The sequence below is a fragment of the Xylocopa sonorina genome, chromosome 1, assembly GCF_050948175.1.
Source record: "Xylocopa sonorina isolate GNS202 chromosome 1, iyXylSono1_principal, whole genome shotgun sequence".
NCBI classification, from domain to species: domain Eukaryota; kingdom Metazoa; phylum Arthropoda; class Insecta; order Hymenoptera; family Apidae; genus Xylocopa; species Xylocopa sonorina.
The window spans coordinates 4,767,879-4,791,615 of NC_135193.1; the positions used below are offsets into that span (position 1 = coordinate 4,767,879).

General features: G+C 40.2%; 1 protein-coding gene across 1 annotated transcript in view; it reads left to right on the forward strand.

Moving 5' to 3' along the window:
- The window catches only part of Machr-b (muscarinic acetylcholine receptor), a 32,193-nt gene extending 12,827 nt beyond the window's left edge, over positions 1-19,366 (forward strand). Inside the window, exons 3-5 of the mRNA XM_076900234.1 lie at positions 16,161-16,360; positions 16,488-16,682; positions 17,091-19,366. Coding sequence (XP_076756349.1) covers positions 16,161-16,360; positions 16,488-16,682; positions 17,091-19,357 — 2,662 coding nt within the window. The 3' untranslated portion in view covers positions 19,358-19,366. The remainder of the gene's footprint in view (positions 1-16,160; positions 16,361-16,487; positions 16,683-17,090) is intronic.
- Positions 19,367-23,737: the final 4,371 nt, after the last annotated feature.

Sequence of the window (23,737 nt, forward strand, 5' to 3'; positions counted from 1 at the left end):
CAGTTGCTCGAGTGCGCGAGTACATGCTTATTTCGTAAAAAGTGGAATCGATGTCGTGCAACAGCGACGTAGGCATGCGAGCCGCTGCTTGTCCAACTGCTGCTCAGATATGCAACGTTGATGAGAAAATTTGAAGTTTACGCGTTAGGGGAGAGTCTATCGGCAAAATGCTTAAACAAGTGTGCACGTCGCGCACTCGATAAGAGCGCTATTGATTTTACATATGCCTTTTCTATCTACTAACGGATAGAATGCAGTGGCAGTGATCGAGAAGTGAAAAAGCGTTCGCTGCATTGAAAGCCATAGAATTGAATATTTCGAGGGGAATAATTGCATTTCGATGGGCTTGTCGCGATACATCGGAAACGAAATACTGTACGCGTTACTGATCCTCTGCGAGATACAATTTTGATATCGATGCAAACAAATGAGCAGCCGAAAAAATATTCATTGACCTGATTATTTTATTTATAATTTATTTAAGCACGAGGTTATTAACGATTACTATGTTACACCGTTTATGTTACGTTAGTTCAGAATTTTTCTCCCGGATATTCTGTATCACACACGTCTTTCGTGTAAATTTTAAGAGTAACGAGAGATCGGGAATAATTTAATGATAGAAAGATTTTACATACTTTCGTCGAGTGCAAATCGAATATAAGATTACGATAATATCTTCACTCTTTGGTATTGGAACACTTTTACGATAAAATTCAAGTAAACTAATAAGATGGACTAAATCCTTTCATCTACGGGCATATACAAAAGGCGCGGTTGAATACGGGTATTTGAATATTATCATCTCTCACAGATGGAATCATTTGGTACTGCTGCATCATTTCGTTCATGTCTTATTGAAATACGGTAAAAACGAAATAGACGTTCTTTGATGTCTATCGTTTTCTGTTACCATGAAGATGGATAGGAACTTATTTCTAAAGTTGTCCATCTAACATTCGGAATACAATTTATAAATCTAATAAAACAGAACTAAAACGAAATAAATATTCTTTAATAACACTTTCGCAATTCTCAATCGCTATATCAAGAAACTCGCAAATAATTGTTGTCTTCTTTCAAATAATGCTTCAAGATTTTTCATCTTTCTTGCGTAATCTCTTGGCAAATTTATACCCGGCAGTGGTTGGAAATTTTTTCCTTTTTTCGCGTACAAAATCGCGATGAATCCTCTCAGCAGCACATTCTAAAACAATGTGTACATACGGTTTTATAATTCGACTAAAAAATCTGAATGGTATGGTAAATGTTCTTATGCTGTAACGTGCTATATTCCGCAGCACGGGCATTTTCTAGAACGTATTCAGTGAAACATCGTTTTTTATCGTTCCACGAGAGCTCCATTATACCAGATCGTCAGATTTTCGTACCCATTTCCCGCCTCTTACATACTAGTTCTCTCTCCAAACATTTTCCTATAAATTGGCTGCCAGCAGTTCTTCTAGCCTTATCGATTGTGCCATTAATCACGGATATTTGGAAAATCGGAAAGTCTGTCCAACTAAACGCGGCTTACATTTGAATTTTCGTATATAGATGTGGGTATCCAATGTGTTTTTACAATTTCTTGCGACACCAGACGAACGGTACAGCCAGAGTGTAACCTAGATCCATGAGAATTCGGTTTGATTGTACGCGTGCATTCACAAGAACGACAGTTCGTTACAACACGCGCCCGTTGAAAGTTGCATGCACACTGTCACAGCCTGCGCTTAGAAGCAAAAACAAAAGAGTTCTGAAATTCTGTAACCTGGTGATATAAGGGTTAAGGATTATAATTGGTGATCAAGTTCAAAGTCGAATAAAAGCACTCGTAATTACTATTTGCCAGATCGATTTTCCTTGCGTTCGCAAGTCATTTTTCAAACACGTGAACGAAGTAATTAAAAAAATTACGAGGCTTAGTATAGAATGTACCGAGGGCTTGGTGTGTTAAATAAATGTTTATCGTTCATAAAATCAACGCACAAGTTGTCACGAACTTGCAAAAATCTTAGCAATTCCAACGATCTGCATACTCTATGCATGCGACTCGCAACATGTAAACTACACAGTGATTTGAGAGAAACTTGTTTCTTCTGCGTAATTAAACTTCGTTCGACATAATATAAGAGAATTATATTCAACCATATGTATGTGGGACAAGTTGACACGCTGCTAGGCAGTAAGAAACAGATTGCGAGAATTAATAATTATTTATATACAATTATCGAATTTCTCTCTTTACATGAATATTTCATCGAAGAAATTCCCGAAATTCCAAACGAACGTGACATTTGCATAATAGTTGTTCGCTACGGTAAAGCATTGTCATCCCATCATTCGAGGAGATCGATTGTCCAAATATCACGTGTTCTTCGTCCAACTTTAAGGACGTGTGACTACATAATACGAGTTGTACAAAGTTCTGTTATTGATAGATCACTCCTGTACGATAATTACGGTAGCATACCCTCGATTAAGCAAGCAAAATCGACGAAAGTTCATTAAATTGCTTTTATCGAATTGTACTATTATAGTACGTTTCACTGATCAAAGCTACGCCGTGTATCATTAATTTCTAAACGTTTCGAACCTCTGCAAGAACGGCTAGTTTGACACCCATTCCCTAGCCGAGTATCGGGGAACGAAGGATCGAGGTTAAAAAATGGAGCTGATGAAACGGCGTAAACAGACACATCAGCTATTTGACTCGCGAGGCTGTTCAAAAATTGAAACGCGGCCTGTAGCGTGTGAATGAATTGTGCTCAGCTGTCCAACGGGAGGGATCTACCCATTGTTCCGGCTGTATTTGCTCGTGTGAATTGTGCTTTACACTCGGCAACAATGCTTGTATATGTATATAGACAATCGAGACCAACGCGGAGGATAATAGTTTACACGATGGCAAAACCACTGTACATTATTACGGTGTGTTAATCAGTTGCAGCCCCGTTATTGCATCGATCGGTCGCCAGGAGGCTAGGCGCGGGTGGCTATTTATTATATTTTAATTACTGCCGCACGCCTCGCTCGCGTAGTTCTTTTCCCTCTTTAATCTGACGTTAAAACGCGCTGACCGATTTGTGGAGTTCGATTCAATGTGGTTTAAGCGGGAGAAATAATGGACCGGGAAAGTAAAACGGGGACGTGGATGGTCTTTAAACTGTGATGCTTTTGTTCCCTCCCCCCTCCCCCCCCATGTACGAGCAATCTTCCATACGTGTACATTCCTGACAGTTTATAAATTCATTATATACATTACATGTTATATCTCGCAAAGTTAGCTAGATAAGAAGCGAAGGGTACAGTGCGCCCCTGCTTAAAGACTTTCTGGCCAAAAAATCGATTATCCAATTAGATCGTCCCGCCTGCACTCTCTGTTTAGCATTCTGCGATTTCCAGTTGGTCGAAAATCAAAGATTTTCCAGTCTCGTTGATATCCACGTTCTGTTGCTATTTGTTCCTGAATCTGTGCAATAATATTGCCAACGCTTGGTTGTGCTCGTGGACAAGCTTCTATATCTTTTTCTTTTACTACCTCGGCAGTATATTGTATGAAAGAGAGGCTCGCAGAGTGATACCTTTGGCTTATATGCATGCATCTGTACACTCGGCATGCATATGATGAAGATAAAGTGAAGAAAAATAAGCACAGCATTGGAAACTCTGGTGGGTACATTGTGACGACACGGGGGTATTGATTTTCGAATTTTCATTGCGCCGTACAGGGAATGGGGGCAAAAATGCATTCTCTATATTGAACTGAAGCGTATTGCTTTCAAATTGCATACTCTGTCCGGGGTTAGAGACATGCATGCATGCATACGCGTATATGTATATCTATATGTAAATATTTAATTTGACCGCGATAGAGGAGGAAGGTACGTGTATCAATTCTTACAGATAGATATCTGAAACACGAAATCCGATTTATGGAGGGAAAGAATACCGTATGCGTCTCTCTACGTCAAGCTAGTATAACAATAAAATAACTCTGCGATCGGACTAAAGTACTTACAAAAATGATTTCATAACACGTACGCGATCAATTCTCGCCATATTAACGTGACGAAATTGAAATCTAATTTCCAGTAACAAGGTATACGCGAATAGACTATATATCGATGATTTCGTATTTATATTCAAGGATTATCTTCTCAACGGTATAGAACTGGTATTTTTACATTTCCATTAATTTGTCAAAGGCAACAACTAACCAAAGGAAACAAAGTTCGCGTACAGTAAATGCAAAGTAATCGATTATTAATATAAGCATTATTTTTATATACTGCTGCACAAACAACTAATTTTAGTATCAATTATTACTAACTACTTTTCTGCATACTTTAAAGTGAACACACGTAGCGTATATAATGTGTGGTATAAAGATTATATCGTTAAACTGTTATAGTTTTCCAATAAAGCTGATGTTTTCTCTAATAATAGCTGGGAAATATTTTTATCGATTTAACAAATTCTATGAACGTGCAAGAGAATCGTTAAATTCGGTGGTTACAACCCTGTCGAGTTCAACTTCTGTTCGTTTCGCAGCTTTTTCTATAGATCTTCCTGTCTGTCTAAGAAATGCATAGAATTCAATGACAGTGATCAGGTCAACAAGCTGCTGAGCTTGGCGACTTTTATAATGCACAGAGCATACATGTAAGCACAGCACAAGACCGTGACTTACATCTTCGGGTACAATATGGTTAAATTTTGTACTCGTCGATAAATCTTCCTCTTCTATTAATAAAAGCGTCAATTTTTTTTAACATTTGCTTCAAACCATTTTGAAGCTTGTCCCGCGCGTGTTAGTTGCTCGGCGTGAAATCAATTTCCGGGCTTTCCGATCGAATTCTTCCCACAAAAACTGACTGGGATTGAGGTCAGGATTTTGAGGTAACCATTTCATCAGTTTAATCAGTCCGATCTCGTCCATTGTTCCTAAATAGTCTTCGGATATCATATCGGTGTGCTTTGAACCGTTGTCTCACCAGAACGTAAGTTTGCAAGCAGATTTCTGATTGAATGATAATATTCTTTCGCTGGTACAGCTTTCATCTTAACGCGATCATACAGTGACGTTCTCACAAAATTCTCCGTACTCGATGGTTGCTTTGAAATATGTCTCCAACGACTATTGTTTAATCCATCATCTTACACACGCTCGCCATTGTGCCGAAGACTTGAAATAAAAATTATACGTACACGAAACAACTTTTCACTTTAGTTTATACGATCCTCGTTTTCTCGCATTCAGTTCGTCGTGTCCTATTTTTTTGGACTGGTTGCAAAAAATGATCTTTTCGTTGCAATTCCACCATGCAAGTCGGCTCGTTGGAGCCATCGTTTTACAGTGAATACACTTATCGGGTTTTCCCGCACACTATTCACTTCGACAGCAATTTCCGGGGCTGTTTTGCTTCTGGTCCGCTTACTTCTAATGAGAACTTGACGATCCTCTGCTGAGGTTGTCATTTTCCGCCCTCCAGTCCCTTTTTTTATTCAAGAAACTACCAATTCCCACAAATTTCTGAACACCGCCGATCGTCGTTTCCCTCGTTAATCCATTAATTCTCTCGCTATCTGTTATCCTTATCGATACGATAGATACCAGTAATCGGACCATATTTGCACTGAAACGGATTGAAACGCACCTTAATCTTGGTGGTGACGAAATAAACTCTGAAATCAAGGGTCAAGAGAAAACGTGTTGAGAGTTTTTGCTACTTTCTAGAAGATGAGATGCCATATATCACATCTTCCACTGCTAAAGTTTACTTCAAAGACCATTACGAACTTAGATGTACGTCGTTCATTTTAACCAGTCTGTTAATTGTATCATAATTAACCTTATGAATTGAAGTTTCGAATCACATGAATAACGCGAATGTTGAAATATTGTATTAGTGTGCTTAATATAATCTAAACTTTGTATAATATTCATTGTAAGACATCAATCAACGTGTAAAACTATTTGTTAATAAATAACAAGTGATATACTATAGAAAATCAATTTACAGTGAAAGTTTAAATTATAGTATAGTTCGATGCAGTACAGTATTCGATGTAGTTTAATGAGTTGAGTATAGTACATAAAATCAGGAGAGCAGTTACAGCAACAAAGACCATTAAAGTTTCTGTAAGCTAAATTCGTATATTAAAACAATTCGAATAATCTAACCAAACTACGATAACACAAGAAAAACGATAAGAGGCCGAAGAAATTGTACCAGGAAAGAGGTAGTAAAATTATTGTATGGTTATGCTAAAAGTGCTCGCAAAGTGTACATATAAATTGGGATAAAGCGAGGATCTTCTTTATTAGACGCATATGTGTAACGTGGCCCCCTATTTCAAGTACAGAAACTGACGAAGAGACCTCCCTTAAGTGCGCGGCTCACATATTAATGACACTTTACCGCAGAGATCGTCAGCCTTAAAAGGCTCATACTCAATTTTCAGGGTAGCCGACTAACTGCTTGCAAAATATTAACAATCAGAGTTAATTATTCCTTGGACCGTATAAGATTGTGTCATGGATACGAGACCCTCGGTTTACTGCTTCCTTGTAAATCCAACGGTAGACTACATCACATTCACCTACTTTGGAGTCACAGTTCTATGATATACTATTAACAGAAGGATTCTAAATAGGTCTAAAAATTGCACTACACTCCTTTCGTTCACCTTTACATAACGTAGCAGTATTTAAACGTGTAACTTGAAGACGCAAATAAATAACTTGGAAAGTAAACGTATTTCATCATGATCGCTAGTATTTTGGAAAGCACTTTCGACGTACGTATTTATCCGATCAATCAAACTAAACATTTCGAACTTATACCTACGGAGGGTTATTTCTAGATCTTTTTTCACGATGTCGCTATGATCAAGTTCCTGAAATGAATGTCTCTTCGTGTCGTGTCAACGATGATAAATTAACTCGAATTTCGGTTCTCTAGCTGTCAATGGCTATAATAAACACGTGAAAGCGAATCAATCTTTTCAGGTAAAACGCTGGGTAACCTATGATATTGGCTTGAATGCTTCCTATCGATTATCTTCACGACCTAAATTATACAAGGTTGACTACTACTATTTTTGAACATATATCTAATTCTAATAAATTTGTTGCGGCTATTTTTGCTACGAATACTTTTAATCGCATCTTCAAATTCATTTTGTGCTGTCTATATAGACGTTACATGCGAGTTCGTGTCAATGTCTCAACTGCAATACAACTGTGCTACTTGCATAGATAAATGCATACAGAGTTCATCAGAGGGCAACAACATTGAGCGAGAAGTTATTTCACGTGCAAAAATACGGCACAAATGTAAAACGTAAAATTTGTTTGGTTTGGAACGTCATTTTTGGTAAAATTGAGTTTCAAAGTGTGCCGAGTGCGCGTGCACTTGGCCAACTCTTGATTGAACACATTCAGCGGGGATGTCGTCGACGCAGGAGGAATTCCGTTTAAAGGCGAGAATTGACGCGGTATCGACGTATTTTTAAAACGAATACTTCTGCTTTTAATTGATCACAATAGTGCGTACATGCTTCGCTTAAAGCAGATGTATTTTTGAGATTTGTTAGAATTTTATGTACAGCCAGCGGAAGCATTGTGAAAAATTGTTATATTTTTGTCGGGGGAAAGGCCAAAGCAAAAGGTTACGACAGCATAAAGCAAAATAGGACGCAACAAAAACAGCCAGATTACAATAAAAACGTAAAACTCTCTCAGGCTTAAAGCTCGCGCTTTTTCACGAACACTGTATTCTCTGTCATCCGTATTGCCCACTTAGCTTCTATTTATTTTCGCTGAATTGGAAATATGAATACTTCGCATCGCGTAACGTTACTTATTTGTTCTTTTGAAAAATACTTGCACGTAAAAACCGCCCAATCAATTAGTTGAGCGAAATACATCTTTACCTTTCCCTTCGCTGAGCAAACAAAAAATTGTTGCGTTGAAAATACGTGATAATAAGTATATCTTTTTCTCATTTCTGAAATAAATTACACGAAGTCATTGGTTTTATAGCAATCTGTCGTGATGCTCGCCGATATCTATCAGAGAGTAAACATTACGAGTTCTATCAATCAATGCCCGAAATGGAGATGACGCTGATGTAAAATGAGCGTAGGCACTGTCGCGTAATTACTGGAAATTGATACACGTACTCATATGTATGACGTATGGGGAAGCAATGATGTATACACGTAGATCGTTTCATCTAAGCGATGACAAGATAATGTTCTCTATCAGCGACGTCTCTGCACGTCATCTAATTATGAGCCAGTCTTTGTCTTCCGAAGAAATAGAGATCAAGGAAGACGGATAGCAATAGAGAGGAAGAGAATGACAAGACGGAGGAGGCGACGTTGTATAAAGTACAGTTAGTAAATTGTTATACACCGCGGGGGCGCGTACACCACATAAAATGGGGTAAAACGAAAACTAAAAAAAAAAAATATTCCTCATTACAATATTACTAATATTATCGAATTAAATGTCGAACGACTTACATCTGATAATTGTTTAAATGCTGTTGAAAACTTTTTCGCTAAAATTTGTAGAGTTTCTCAAGTGCAGAAGAATGAAATTCCTAATGGACAGTTAGTTCAAAATTGGTATAAACCAATCGATATTTAACACAATACTGGTTTACGATAAGTAATGAATCAAGGACCCAATCAGTTTTAGAGTGGATTACGACTTTCCTTTCAATGCGTCTTTAATGCTCGCCCCTTGAAGCGAGAGTCGGAGGGCACAGCCTTTGTTCTAGACGGTGGAACTTTAAATTCTTAAATTGGTCCATAAAAATCGTTAAAAATTAGTTGTTGTCTTGTTCCTGAGAAACTTTGAGATTTATGGCACATCGGCTTGCCAACGGATATAAGAGAGGGAAAATTATAAACTGACGTCGAGCAAATTCCTTTTAACGAAATTCCGTACTTCAAAGCACCGTCAGGTGGCTGTGAACGAAACACTCGATAAAATTGCTATTGTTTTTATTGATCGTTCGCAAATTCGAGACAACATCGTCAAGAGTCGCACGGTTCAGAGTCCACTGGTAAATAAAGGACGCCATTACCGGAGTAATAGGCTGGTGATAAGAACTTTAATACCCTAGTATTACGAGTCGCGAAGGCTTGTTAACGCTGGATAACGGGCGAAACAAGTGATGGGGGTACATGCAAAATACAGAGACAATAAGAAATGTCCCTTCTCAGATGTACTTAATTATATCCTATTCGCGTTCAGTCTTAACCTGATTTTCAAACATTTAACGATACTTGACCGAGTGAAATCGAAGAGTAGGCCGCGATTAACATTTCTTTGCAGAAGGAGGAAATTCGTTTCGCTCGTGGAAATCGAGGAGCTAATTGCGAGGGAGGGCAGGCGATAGGTAGGACAGGGCTGTCGCGAAGATATCATTGGACGGTGATCACGCGACTCGGATAACGTGACACAGGTTGGCTACTGATGATAACATTGGCGGGAATTTCCTGGCGACTTTCCGTGAGAGGGTCTCGCCTCGGCTGGTGGATGGTTCCAGTGTCACGCCGTGGGCTATCGTATGCCAGCCGAGTTATTAAACGCGTTCGTTCAATTCCCCCGAGCGATCAACCTTCCCCTCCGCAGAGTTTGCTACATCACTGCCATCAGCGTGCTATCGTAACACTGATATTTATGGAACACGCCTGCCCTCCGTCCAAGTGTAAATCTGATTTGATCTCTACCTATATTAAGCCCCCACGAGCCCTTGAATCGGGCTACAAAAAACTGATCTACAATATGGGACGTAACACCTCGCCCCAAATTCTCTGCCCGACAACACGCCGTAAGGAGATTAACCCTGTTGGCTACCGATTCGCGTTAACGTACCTTTGGAGTGTCGACCTTTTCTTTCCAATTGTTTCACAACTTCAAAACTAGGCCACGATTAATTGTGACAATTTATTTTTGATTAAGTTGAAACTTTTACGAACCAATTCCTATCTCGAACACGGATAGACGAGATTCAGTATTGGGTACTCAAGAAGTATTCACGAATACCTATTAAAAGGGACGGAACCATTAGTCTGGAACCTCTGTAACTATATAAGCAATATCGATCAGCCACCTGCTGTACGAGTCCAGAAGATGTCGAACCCAAAGACACAAATACAGACTGAACCCAAACACCGTCTTGACATCACAGGACCACATCAAAGACACTCTTAACTATCTAAAGGAGCCTCAACTCTACCACAAAATCTAACTAAAGAAAACCGAACCAAACTTGTAGCTAATGGCCTAGATGTCGAGGCGATACAAAGCTCGATTGTGAAAAAAAGAGAGCTGAAGCAATTTATGTTAGCACGTTGAATACCACGGATCGATTGTACAAAACTCGCTCACGGCGTTGGAATACATTTTTTGTTACAAGTGAAACTATTTGCATACGTTCCGCGATACATTCTCATACTCTGCACCGTTGCAATAACAATCAAAGTACTTTCTGGCGAGAGTATAATTCTGCCTCGTGTATTGCACGACATTCAAAATTCAATTATCCGCGTATTCAAGAAACCGTTGTTTGTAGCGAGTAAAAGTTTCTTACTGAACCATAAGAAACCTCGAAAGAAGTTACCAAATTTTCAACAAGCGATGACCTAGCCTTACTGCCAATCCCTCTGACCGCGGCAACGTCCAATCTCGGGGAAATTTCTGCTAACTTCTACTCTCATCTCTCGACTTTTGCACACCGAATTTCATTCTCTCAGAGAATGGAACTAGAATCAACACAAAACAAGGCCGAAGTCAACACGAGATTAAGAGGAAGATGTAACTTCACAGATTGCCGAGAACTTGACTTATTACTCGTTTCGGACGAACACATTTCTCTGTAATAAATACTAACTTTCCAGCAGTTTTTAATATTGCTCAACGATAAAAATCTGCAAATTTGAAAGGACAAATACTCTTACGTAGACTACACCCTTGTTATCCACATATCGTATATGCACAGTTCGATACAACGTGCTACAGCCTCTCAAATAGCTAAATTAAAACCATTTTTATACCCAACGTTTAACTTCCCACGTTGTCACTTTTGCTAATTGAACGAACTTTCATGCGGAAGACTGCCCTGATGAAAAATGTCAAGTGGTATATACGTATATTCGAAATCGATATAAAGCGAGTTATTCATTAATGGGAAACGAAATTTCCGTTACTGCCTGCTTTAATTTTATTAGAGTATCGATGGAATATTAACAAATGTTTTCAATCGGTACAAGCTGAAATGCGATTTCATTCTGATCCCTTTTATACGGCTAGGTACGCGCGAAGTACCAAGCGTGTCACGGTTTTCACGTCACGTTTGTGACGTTACAGCGCAAACACCTGTCTAGCGAAAAAAATGAAAGGCGGCATTTGATGCATGCACCAGCGAAGTTTCTACGTCCACGGATTCGAATTCCCCGGAAAGGCTCTTTCCGCGATAACGGCCTATTTCTTTCGCGAGATGCATCGCGGAATTTAAGGAAACGATGTCACGGGAAGCTGTGCCGCCGACGAAGAAACCGGCGGAGTTGATATCACCCCGAAGCTATGGGTTATGTATTTCGTGCATGGCGAGAAAGGGAGCAGGCACCTTTTCAAAGACTCCATCCAGTTGCGAAAGAAGAAAATAAAAATAAGGTTTTCCCTTAAGGGGGTCGCATGGAAACATCGAAGAATGGTCGCGTAAGCCCTCTGGTAAATCACCCGCGTCTTCTTGGTGAACCTGTTTGGGTGCCAGTGGCAGAATTAAGTGGATGCAGTGGTCTGTATCTACACAATATCGGGATAAGACATCGCGTACATCTTTCTGTACCAATCTTGCCATTATGATCGAGTTTATTCTACCTAAAGCGAAATCTATCCTTTTCCAAATGCGAATTATTAGGTGTCTACATTGTGTTGTAGTGTATTTTAGATTATATTATAGTTCATATTATTAGGTTAGCTATGTTTAAAGGGTCTCAAGCTTCGAGCAAAACGCTCTTCTTTTCTTTTCCCTACCTCTCTCTACCTTTCACCCACCCCTTTCTTTATAGAGCTGCAATATTAGGTGGAAAGAGAGAGGGGTATTAAATAATCGAGTACTATCTACAAAGGAATCTCCTGTGTGGCTTTGTTCTCCTCTATGGTTTGTCACCAGAGACAGAAGAATGAACTAAATTCACCATTGTGCTCACAATGTATCTATACCGTGTACGTGTAATATTCAAAGGGTTAGCATTCTTATGTCGCGTAACAGTGAACACGAATCGAAATTATGTAAAGCTCTTCGAGCAGAAAGCAGAAGGACGAAATTCCAGCTACGTCGTCACAACCAAATGATCGCTATAAGGTGGGTTATCCATTGGGACTCGATACAGTGGCGATGGCAACCGTTGTTTCTGTTCATTGCTGAACGAACCGAAACTGCGAGTAGCATTCACGTAACGTTGGAACGGTGCCTGGTTGATACTTGTTGCCGTTCGCCTCTATATCTAAAATTCCTCCGCCCCGCTCTTTCTCGCAATTTTTCCCTGCTCGTTTGTTTCAACTCTTTTCCGCTCACCCCATCTTCGTATCGGTTCGCGTTGCTCGCTCATCCTTTCCTCTCTGTCTATCCGCATGATCGTGCCATTCCACGGCGATGATCCTCTGCTCAACAGGGCTTATACAACTGTATAGCAGCTACCCTTCACTGTCCTCTCGGCACACATATGTACGTACGTACGTTATATACTGGGGTAAATGTACGTGCAGCCATCGCAGCGTCGATTACCGCCGACGATGGATTTGTGTCATCCATTTTGTATAAACAAAACTCTCGACGAACTGTTTAATATTTTATTTCACAATTTAAGTGTAAACGCGAGCGAGCAATTTTTACGGAGTCCTTCAACGGCGAAGCAAGGTGATTATAAAATACCAGTAGTCGTGTTTAAAAATGTACAGAGTACGTTTCTCGTAGGTGAAAATGATACCAGCTTTTCAGTAGCCACACTTTATATTAGGACCACGATATACGATGGAGCACTTTCGACAAACGTGAATTAATTAGAATTCACGGACAGTACTAACATTCTTGCATCCGATAACATCCGTGTGCAGGCACTCATTCAGTCCAAAAAAAAAATATTCATATGCTCAAAGTTCACTTCTCACATTTTACCTTCTATTTCGTTTCTCTCGAGCTTTCTCTCGTTGAATTCTCCTTTCATATCAAGGTATTCAAGAGGAACTGAATATCCGCCACGTGAGTACCGTTCATTCGGGAAAGAGACTCTTGCGTAAATCCTCAACGTAGAAATGTGCACTCTGTCATTGAATTGAACTATTCAGCATTTTCGATGAAACTGCTTCAAGTATATAAAATAATAATTCTTCTAATAAAAGTTACTCCAAGTTCTAAATAAGCATCTCTGCCATCTTTCTTCCGAAAATATATCTTGCCCAAGAAACATTCGAAACATGAGTCCGAAATCTCTCATTTGTGGGATGGCCATTTTCAATTTGCGAATTGGTTTACGTTCCTGGCGAACGACTGGTATGTATATAGATCGATACAGCCATACTTTTTATATTTCTGCAAAAATGAAATTGTTTCTGGGTGTCTGGGTAATATTTTTTACGACTTCATGGAACCGATTTCAGTATTCACTCGGAACTGCAGTTAAACATTACTAAAATAACTATTAAAATTCAAGTCTTCTGTTTACAGTAGACATTTCACCAGCAAAGTTTGTGTTATACATATTAATACATTTAGAGGAAGTGCAATTATTATTATTACTCTATATTAGTCTAAAAACGTGGTAATTTCTCGGAATTCAGTATCAACTGGCTTGTAGAAAAATATTTATTTTCACCAGCCTTTATGGAGCGTACGCATTTGCATTTCCATTACAGTCGCTTTTAAAAACTGAGACTACTGCGGACTTTTAACCAAGTGCACTTGACAATTTTTCTCTTAGGCCCACAATCTAGGTCACCTGCGCAACTTCACGACATTTTAATTATGAATCGCTGGTAATTAATAAACAATGGCAGACAATTATCCGTTTCGCATTCACTAGGAATAGCCTAGCTAAACACTTCGGCGAACGTTCTATAAATATTTCCACGACACAGGCGATACGCTCGAAAAAGTTTGGAGAGGCCTCGTTAGAAAGCGGTATCGATTTTCTCCACTGGAATTCTTAATCGTTATTAACGAATGGTTTTTAAACAGTTGCCTCGCGTAGGAAGAATATCGAAATACGGAGAAATGGAAAGTTGCGAGTATTCCCTGACAAGGGTGTCTCCGGCTGTTCGACTCACGGTTGAACGACCTTGATGAGCGGGCATTACAACTCATTAGACAAAACGGATACTTCACCCTTGTTTCGATGCACGAGTTGCGGCGACCCATCGAGCACCCTTTCCTCGTCTAAAGCACCCTGCAAACGCCTGTTCGCCTCGTGCCTCCCTCCTCGACATTCGGCTCTTACCGATACTCGGCTACTTTCCGAACTCGTTTTAAATCCTCCCTCGCTCTCTCTCTCTTTCTGCCTCTATCTTCCTATCTCTAGAACGCATTTAACCGTCTTAAACTAATTTCCCCATTGAATAGCCCTTTTATACACGTCATATCGATTTCATTTCTTTCTAAAGGCAGCAAACCAGCCAATTTATATTCCGCGGTATCGATGTAGCTTCTAAAGGTAAAATGTACCCGTTAATTTTACGGGCTCGTGTTCCGATACGGTTCTCCTTTTGGTCTCTTTCATCGGTGTCACGTTCGTCCTGCGTCTCGGTTAATTACTGGTAGTTGGCTACTTTTTACGAATCATTTCGCTCGGTAGGGCCGTGAAAAAGAAACGCCGCCATAACGAGGACAAGTATTTACGAATCATTTCACGGTGGCGCAACTTGAAGAGAAAGCCAGCTATAACGAGGACAAGTATTTACCCTCGAGAACATTGAAACAATGGATCTCATCTCTCTATCTTTTATTCGCGTGGCTTCATTATCCGCGCTTGTAGCGAGCTGTTCTAATAATCTTAGAGCTATCCCCATTGATTTTTCAATCTGATGACAGAATCCGAGACGTCGCGTTAATTCTATTCGCCTAAAGTGTTTAACACGGTGAAACTTTATATCGCGATCGCAATCCCTAAACAAATCCATCATCCATCTCGCGTATAATTACAAGTTACCCGTAATCACGGGTTGGGCAGGTTTAACATCGTAGTAGCAACTGTTCTTCGAGCTACACTTTCGAAAGAACAAGGCATTTCAAAGACAAACAAAAGGACAATGACAAACGTCCCGCGTTTCTTGCGAATGATAAAAAAAAAATCTATTGTTCCCGCGACTTAGCTCGACGGACTTAGAGGATCTCTCTTGTGCGCCCCATGATATAGAGCTGGATGAATGCGGTGAATATTTCGCGAGGTATGCCCATGAATGAACGACGGTATATAATCGCATCTTTCACGAACACGGCGCACGGAGAATGTAAGCGTCGGTGGTATGCACGTTTAACCCCCGGGCAGTTACGATCGACTGGCTAAATTATTTAAAAACGAGTCACCCTCTTTAAGGCGCGGCCCATCGTTTCTTGCCTGCCGGCGACGAGGACCTGCGCGCGGGGAATGGATGCGGTTCCATTCATGCTTATTTCAAGCTCATTGTGCGCACGGTGTATTCAGCCTTTGACTTGCTTCTCGTGTTGCCACTGCAGCAATGTTTCATAGAGAGCAAGAGGCGTGCATGTCACTAGCTAAAATCAGGAAATACCGCTGTCACATTTTCTTCGATGGTAACGAACGTTACTAAAGAAGTAACTCCCCCGTGTGATTCGGTGTTCCCTTCTAATGCCTTTTGTCGCGAATCGTGGCACACATTGCGAACTCTCTACGGCTCAGCGGCACGTTCGCTTCTTTTTAAGGGGGCAAATTTGCACATACGTTCCACGAAAACGGGCAAACATCCTTCTCTGTTCGTATTATAAATGCGTTACCGATGACGCGTCTCAGGCGAATATTTCGATGCGTTTAACCCACCCAGATTATGGAGATTGTTGTGTACTACGATAGAACCGTTTGCGCGTGGAAACAATAACACTTTTTAAAATAATTTTTAGGAAACGTGAGAGGCAACGGGAACGTCTTTGTCGCATGTACAATCAGATTTTAACGGAATGCTCCCAGCTTAATGGAAGCTGGCCTGACCCGGATGATCCACGCTGGAGCAGCGGGGAATATGTAGAACTTCTGTCAGACTGGTTTCCGTCAAACGTCACCAACGGCACGATAACGGGAAACACAACAGCTTTATCAACCGGTAATACAATTTCATTTTTCGCCAAGGCATGATTCGAGATTACGGTTAGCGAATCATTAAATCAGCATTAAATGATTCTATACTAATAATAAGATATGTCTTAAAATATATTCTATGTGTCAAACAGGTGAACCGTTCGCGCCTGTCCTACCACCCTTCGAACTCTGGCAGACGATACTGATCGCTTTCTCCCTCGCGTTATGCATACTGTTAACTGTCGGCGGTAACATTCTCGTCCTTCTGGCATTTATCGTAGATAGGGCCATCAGGCAACCCAGCAACTATTTCATTGCCTCATTAGCAGCTACCGATATGCTTATTGGTACGTATCACCATTTTCCACGCTATTTTCCATTTTATCGTTTAGATATTATACAAAATCAGATACGACGTGAGAAGCGAAGGCAATCTTGTCGTGTAAATATTTGCTAACGATTACGTAATACTGATATAATAATAGCGTTTGAACCGTCTATTCTTAGTCGCGTCGTGTCGTAGTATAATCTATACAGAAATACATGTATAATATATCTAGGGGCTGTTTCGTGCTGCCGATGAAACAGCGGAAAATTATTTCCTAACACGTGAGATTAGCGAAATTCGGTAACGTGTAATTGTAGATCGTGCCGCGTAATTTGTTCGCAGTCCGTGCCATTTCGTTAGAATAATTCACACGTATGTACAGTTTCCAGGCTGGATTTGAACTAACCGTGATACGATTGTTGAACAGGCACTGTGTCCATGCCATTCTACACGGTCTACGTTCTGATGGGATATTGGAATCTTGGACCCTTGCTCTGTGATTTATGGCTGTCCGTAGATTATACGGTATGCCTGGTATCTCAGTATACCGTCTTGCTGATTACGATCGATCGATTTTGCTCCGTGAAAAAAGCGGCTCAATATCGCAGCTGGCGCACGAAGAATCGTGTTATATGGATGGTCACGATCACTTGGATCATACCAGCCTTGCTTTTCTTTAGTAGTATCTTCGGTTGGGAACACTTTATCGGTTACAGGAACTTGGATCCAGGCGAGTGCGCCGTACAGTTTCTAAAAGATCCAATTTTCAACACCGCTCTTATCATTGGTTATTACTGGACGACGCTTGTGGTATTGTTTATCCTTTACGGCGGTATATACAAGACAGCGTACGACATGCAGAAAAAGAGCGAGGCTAAGCAACGGAAGATGCAATCGATGGTCGCTCTGAGTGCTGGCGCGATGTCCGGTATGGCAGGTCGTGCAGCTGGCATAGGAATATCGAAAACGCAGAGCACCCTTCTCAGTCAGGATAAACCAAAAATCGGCACGTCAGGCGAGGAGGGCGAGGGTGGAGACGGTTCGGGGCAGAAAACCTCCTCGAAGACTTCGGGAACCGGTGCAACCGATTCGACGGAGAAGCAAACCTGCGGAAGCACTCTGCCCACGGAAACGGAGAAATCTGAACGGTCCAGCAGCCCAGCGTTCGATTCCGACGAGGAAAGCACGATGGGGCCAGCTCAGCCGCTCGGTAACATTAGAAAACGATCTTCCCTGGCCGGTTTGGTCGCTCAGTCCGCTGCGCTTCCGATGTTCCCAACTAACGGTCAGTTGAACGGTATTGTGCCCGCGAAAGTTGACGGGAATATGCAGCAGGCGCAGAAGAAGCTGCTCCCGGCGAATCCGACGTGCGATACAGGCACGACGACGCAGCGAACTCAAACGCTACCCAGAATACAGGAGCTCAGTCTGTTGGATATGGACAATGCGGCTGAACCCGATAAGTCGAGCAGCCAGACGTTAACACCCGAACAACCTCAATGGAATTGCGATGGCACTAATCAACAGCCGGTGAATTCCACGGAAACATCACCGCCTACTAATCCCAATCGTTCGATCAGTGGCAGCCAACAGAATATTATACCGCCGCCGTCACAGTTTCAGAGTAGCCCGCGAGTATCCGAGAGCTCTACAACTTCATCATCCACGGATAGACCTAAGTCGTTGATTGTATCCTCCCAAGGCACGGGCACGTTCGATATTCTGACCGGCTTGGACGGCGGGGATTTGAGATTCATGGACGAAAGTTCGGTGATATTGCCAAGCCCCTCTTACGAGAGTCCATCGTCTTCCTTCTCGTGCAGCCTAGCGAATCCTCTCTCAAGCGCGCCGTCGTCGCCGATCCTCGGGAATATATCCACCGCGGCGAACACCAGTCTACTGCAGGCTGCTCTGATCCGAGCTACAGCGCAACAAGTCAATAATCAACAGGCCGGGGGTGCTCAGAATAAACAGAATCAACCTCACCCGGTAATGTCTAACGCGTCCAGCCAAACGCACCCACCTCGTGTATTCATCACGCAGAAAACGAACGCGGCGTCTCAGACCTCGCCAACGGTTAGCAAAGTGCACACGGAGGTGACTGTAAAAGCGGAGGATACCAAGCAACAGCCAGTAACGACGATCGTCAGCGCACCCGCGGTGGAAACGTTCAACAACGTGACGAACCAGGTGTCGGATCAGGACACGAAGATCAATCCCCCTCAAAATTCGTCCTCCAGCGGGAGTATGGTGCCAACGATTTCTGGTACAACGGGGAACGAGCAGGAAACGAAGAAACAGTCGAAGAAGAAGGATTCGCGGGGCAACGAGGAAGGCGGTTCCAGAAAGGACTTCGTGAAGACGATCGGGAAACGGTTGAAGACGAAAACGCAGAGGAGGGATCCTCTGATTAGTCGACAAAAATCACGGACCGAGAACAGAGCTCGGAAGGCGTTCAGGACGATATCGTTCATTCTGGGTGCGTTCGTCGCTTGTTGGACACCTTACCATATCCTGGCGCTAGTGGAGGGTTTCTGCACGAACAAACCGTGCACGAACGAACATCTATACATGTTCTCGTATTTTCTGTGTTATACCAATAGTCCCATAAATCCGTTTTGTTACGCACTGGCCAACCAACAGTTCAAGAAAACGTTCACGAGAATATTGAAAGGTGATCTACACATGACGTAAAAAGAAGGGACGAATTGTTTGAAAACGGAGATCGATGGATGGAACCGATAAAAATGCTTGGGAATGAATGTTACGAAGAAGAAGGCCTTCCATAATTAATACCGAATTATATTTACTCGCCATGCTTATGGTCAAATTGGACAATAACGTAGTAGACACACGCGATTTAAACGCAGAGGAGTCGAGTACTGTGTGCTTCGTGTATATAGTAATAGGATGCGTTGGTGTAGTTTTAGACTGCGTTACCGGATGTACATAATGTATACATATGCATCAATATTTGTTAAATTCCGCGCAGGGAAGAATAAAGAGCAACACGTAGACGTAACGTATTCGTAGATTTAGGTAACTGTGCGTACTACAATAATAATCGCTACAATAAGCGCTTCAATATGTAAGACATCACCGATTAAGTATTCTTTGAAAAAGAGAAGAGTACAAGATGTAAGTTTCCTAGTCCGATGAACGATGGAATCGTTCGTTGTTAAAAAGGTGAAGAAAAAAAGGAAAAAGAGAAAAAAATAAAACAAAAAGAAATAAATAAAATTCTAGAAAGACATCGACGAAAATCACTGCATGAAAATAAACGTTTTCGAGTCAGAGGAAACAAGCTTCGATCATTGATTTCTGCGGTCGACTATACGGCACACCGCTCCGCGAGTCTTTAGCACGAGTTATGGTTTCATCTCTCCAACGATAGATAAATATTTTTTACGAGCAACGAACCAGATGGGAATGGCTCGTCTCGAAGAAGTATCAAAGGGTCAAGGATCTTATTATCCACGTATACACTGCCTTGGGGTGGCCTACTGATACGCGGGCCTTCTTTCTCTAAATTCAGTTGCATTCGGTGCTGATCCTCGCGAACGAGCGTCTACAGGTTTCTAATCCATAACATTTCTTTTCGAACATCACGCGGAACACACAAACACACAGGCATACACACAAGTACCATCAACTCTGCTTAAAGAAGTTCTCATTTTAGATTTCGTAAAATACTTATTACAATGAATACAGCGACAGTCTTCGCTTATTAATTATAACTACAACTACATATCTGTCACGTTTCATTGAACTTGTTTAGGTACGAATAATAATTATTTCCTTCGTGATACCGCGACGATTTATCTTTGTGAGTTTTCAAAAGTTTCGTAATATAAATCATTACTGTTTCCACTGAGTGTGCTTTTTATTGCAATATATACGTTTAAAACTTGTAAATTGGTCCTTACGGGACTAGTTTAATAACGATGTACAACTTTGATACTGTTAATCGAGCTTTCGGATACAATCACTAATTAATAATGAAAAGCATTTCCAAATTCCTTTCCGAATATCATGTTTTGCGAGGAATATATTTTTAAATAGCATCTACACTTTACAACAAGAATTTTACATAAACCCACAGTAGTTGCGAATACAACTACTTCCTTATACAAAAGAAATACTCAAGTGTAATAACGTGAAAATTTAGACTCATATTTTCTGCTCTCTTTCGTAAATATGCGACGTGAGATTACTTTTATAACAGCTTTTATGCAATATTATATTATGTAAAGGATACAGGCAATATTTATATTTCAAATGATTTAATCCTTTTCAAACGTTTGTACCTTTTTTACAAAAATGTAAGTATGCAATTATCTATCGTATACGTATGTTATCTTGCATCATGGTACACTATTTATGTAAGCTACAGTTCTATTACAGAAGAATTAATTTCTATATTGGGTACGTTAATCACTAAATGCATAATTGTACCCTACGAGTAAATGTGAATCATTTTTTACATGGATATAAAACGAAACGACTATTTTTTAATTACATTGCAGTCTCACATAAAAATGTCTGAATACATCAAATATCAATCAATGTATCCTACCATTTGATTATTCGTCTCTCAATTTTATCAATTTTATATCATTCCTCTGTTTAAAACTATATTAATATTTTATACGTTTACCAAAATTCACTGCCAATAGCAATACCTTATTTCTTTATCGTACCCGCGGCTACTTATTTCTTCTAGCTTAGGACTGTGATTCCTAATGAATTTTCAATTACTCTTCCTATATCCTGTTTGTAAATCTATTATACATTAAAGTACACGTTATTTCAAAAAGAGAAGGGACTATGCGTGAGGAAGAGAAGCAGAGCAACAGAAAAGAGCAAGTTACTAAAATGTCCAATCGAATACTGTATGTACTATATAGGACACTGTCAATAAGTCGGAAAAACTTGTAACATCATCTTCCCTCTCGAAGTAAAATTCATCGATACGCACCGACATACCTATTATATCGAATATACATACGCGTACAAGTAGAATTAATATTCGAATGAAAATGAACAATACGTATATGCTTGTTGAGAAGTCAATTTTTTTGAGAAACTCGAAATACGTGGTTAGTATCTAACGTCTGTATAAAAAAAAAGAAAAAAGACAAAGTTACCCAAAATATCTTCCGAATAAAGGACCTGTAATACCGTGCAAAAGTCTTAGGTACTCGTCGTGCGTAAAAAATACATTTGATTGGAAGCAGTCTCGGTTCGACTTATTTGTACCGTCGTGATTTGTTGTAATCCGTGCGGATCCATATTACGTACGAGTTAAAGAAATTTTCAGAGAATCAAGTTGTCGCACTGTAGACGATCCAAGACTTTTGTGCCGAACGACAAAGTTCGATGTTCACGTACACATACGATAGTTTAATTATACTCGCTTTCGTGGCAGCCGACGTTTCACCGTCTCTAACACTCTAAGAACAATTGCTGTGCAATATTACACGAAACAAAAAGATAATTGCTTGTGAGCCACGTCACGTAAACAGATGTACGTACATAAATATGCATAGCGTAATCGATAGGAGGTAAGATGAAATAGGTTAAGCGAGTTAGTTCTCGAAAATATAAAAGATAAATTCGTTGTACGATTAAAGAAGAAAATACGCATGAAGCCTAGATGATAATTAGACGATCCTCGTGGAGGAAGTAAATGTCTGCGCGCTGCATTTCCTTCCGGGCGACGAAGCTTTCAACGCCGCAGCATTCTTCGTTAACGCCTACCAATGAAGCAGAGCCATTAAAGACGGTAAAAAAGGTGGTAACCGTAATGAGCTATAATGCATTAATAAGCGAATGAGTCGAGAAACTCCACCTTTCGTCTCAATTAATGACGATTGAAAATCGATTAAAACGTTCGTTTTCTGGGTACAAGAATAGTACAAGCGCCCCGTCGTGTTTCTAATCGTTAGAACGGCTCGCGATGTCCCCTAATGGATTTCACTCTTTCTACCTCAGAACAGTATACACAAACAAAAATTACGAGAGTCATGCTAAAGATATTGTTCCGTTTAAAATATCAACGTTCTTCTTTGCCTCGTCTGTTCAATTATTTTGTGTAACACCGAAATTTCAGATCGTTACGACACGTTTGAAGCTATGCGCGTAGCACGTGCATATTTAATCAAGGTTCTAGACGAATCGAACGAACACGAAAAGAAAAATAGAGATAATACGAATGCAAATTGAGATAAAATGGAAAAAGTAACGTATGACAAGTACACGAAACGTTTACGAAACTGTACACCTCATAAGGTGAAAAATTGTATTTTCGATCGTACTCGATTCTTTGACAACTTTCTCACGTTTTGGGAATGTGACAATCTATATCTATCGCTTTTTTTTGTACGCAACACGTTTCTAACTCGTAAACCTGATTGTATTGTGCAAACACTTGATGTTCGATTGATTTTCTGAAGTAAATCAAAAACATGTTATTTATCAAGAAATAATTTGTTGCCTTCTCGACTGCAATCAATGGTTGATTTGAAATACAGAAATTTCGTTCAAAATAATAATTGATTTGTACAAATCATGAATCAATCAACAGCGTATATGGAAAATTAAATTAAGCTATTGGTCGTATATTGATTTATGTATGTGTTTATATATAGGATACTAACATAAAAGGAAAAATGCTTATTTTTCTATAGTAAAGTATATGAAAAAAGACATATTTACAAAGCAATATATTCCTCGTCGAATAATCGATTTATCTCTAAAACATACAATTTGTAAGGTGAAAAAACAGTTGAGTTGAACAAACCTAGCGCATAGCAATTACATCTTTTCTATTAAACAAATTATTTCATCAATACTACTAAGGAATCCTTCACGTATGTAATTGATTAACATCTTCGGTCATTTTCTTTGGTCTGTCACAAAAGTAGGTAATTAATTCTACTACATGGAAAAAGGAAATACAATGTGCTTTCATGGACATCCTTGTCTATCATGGGATCAATGAAAAAACATTTTGTTGTAATTAAATCCTAGACAATACTGTGCGTACTCTCGCTGGACAATCTTCAAACTTCA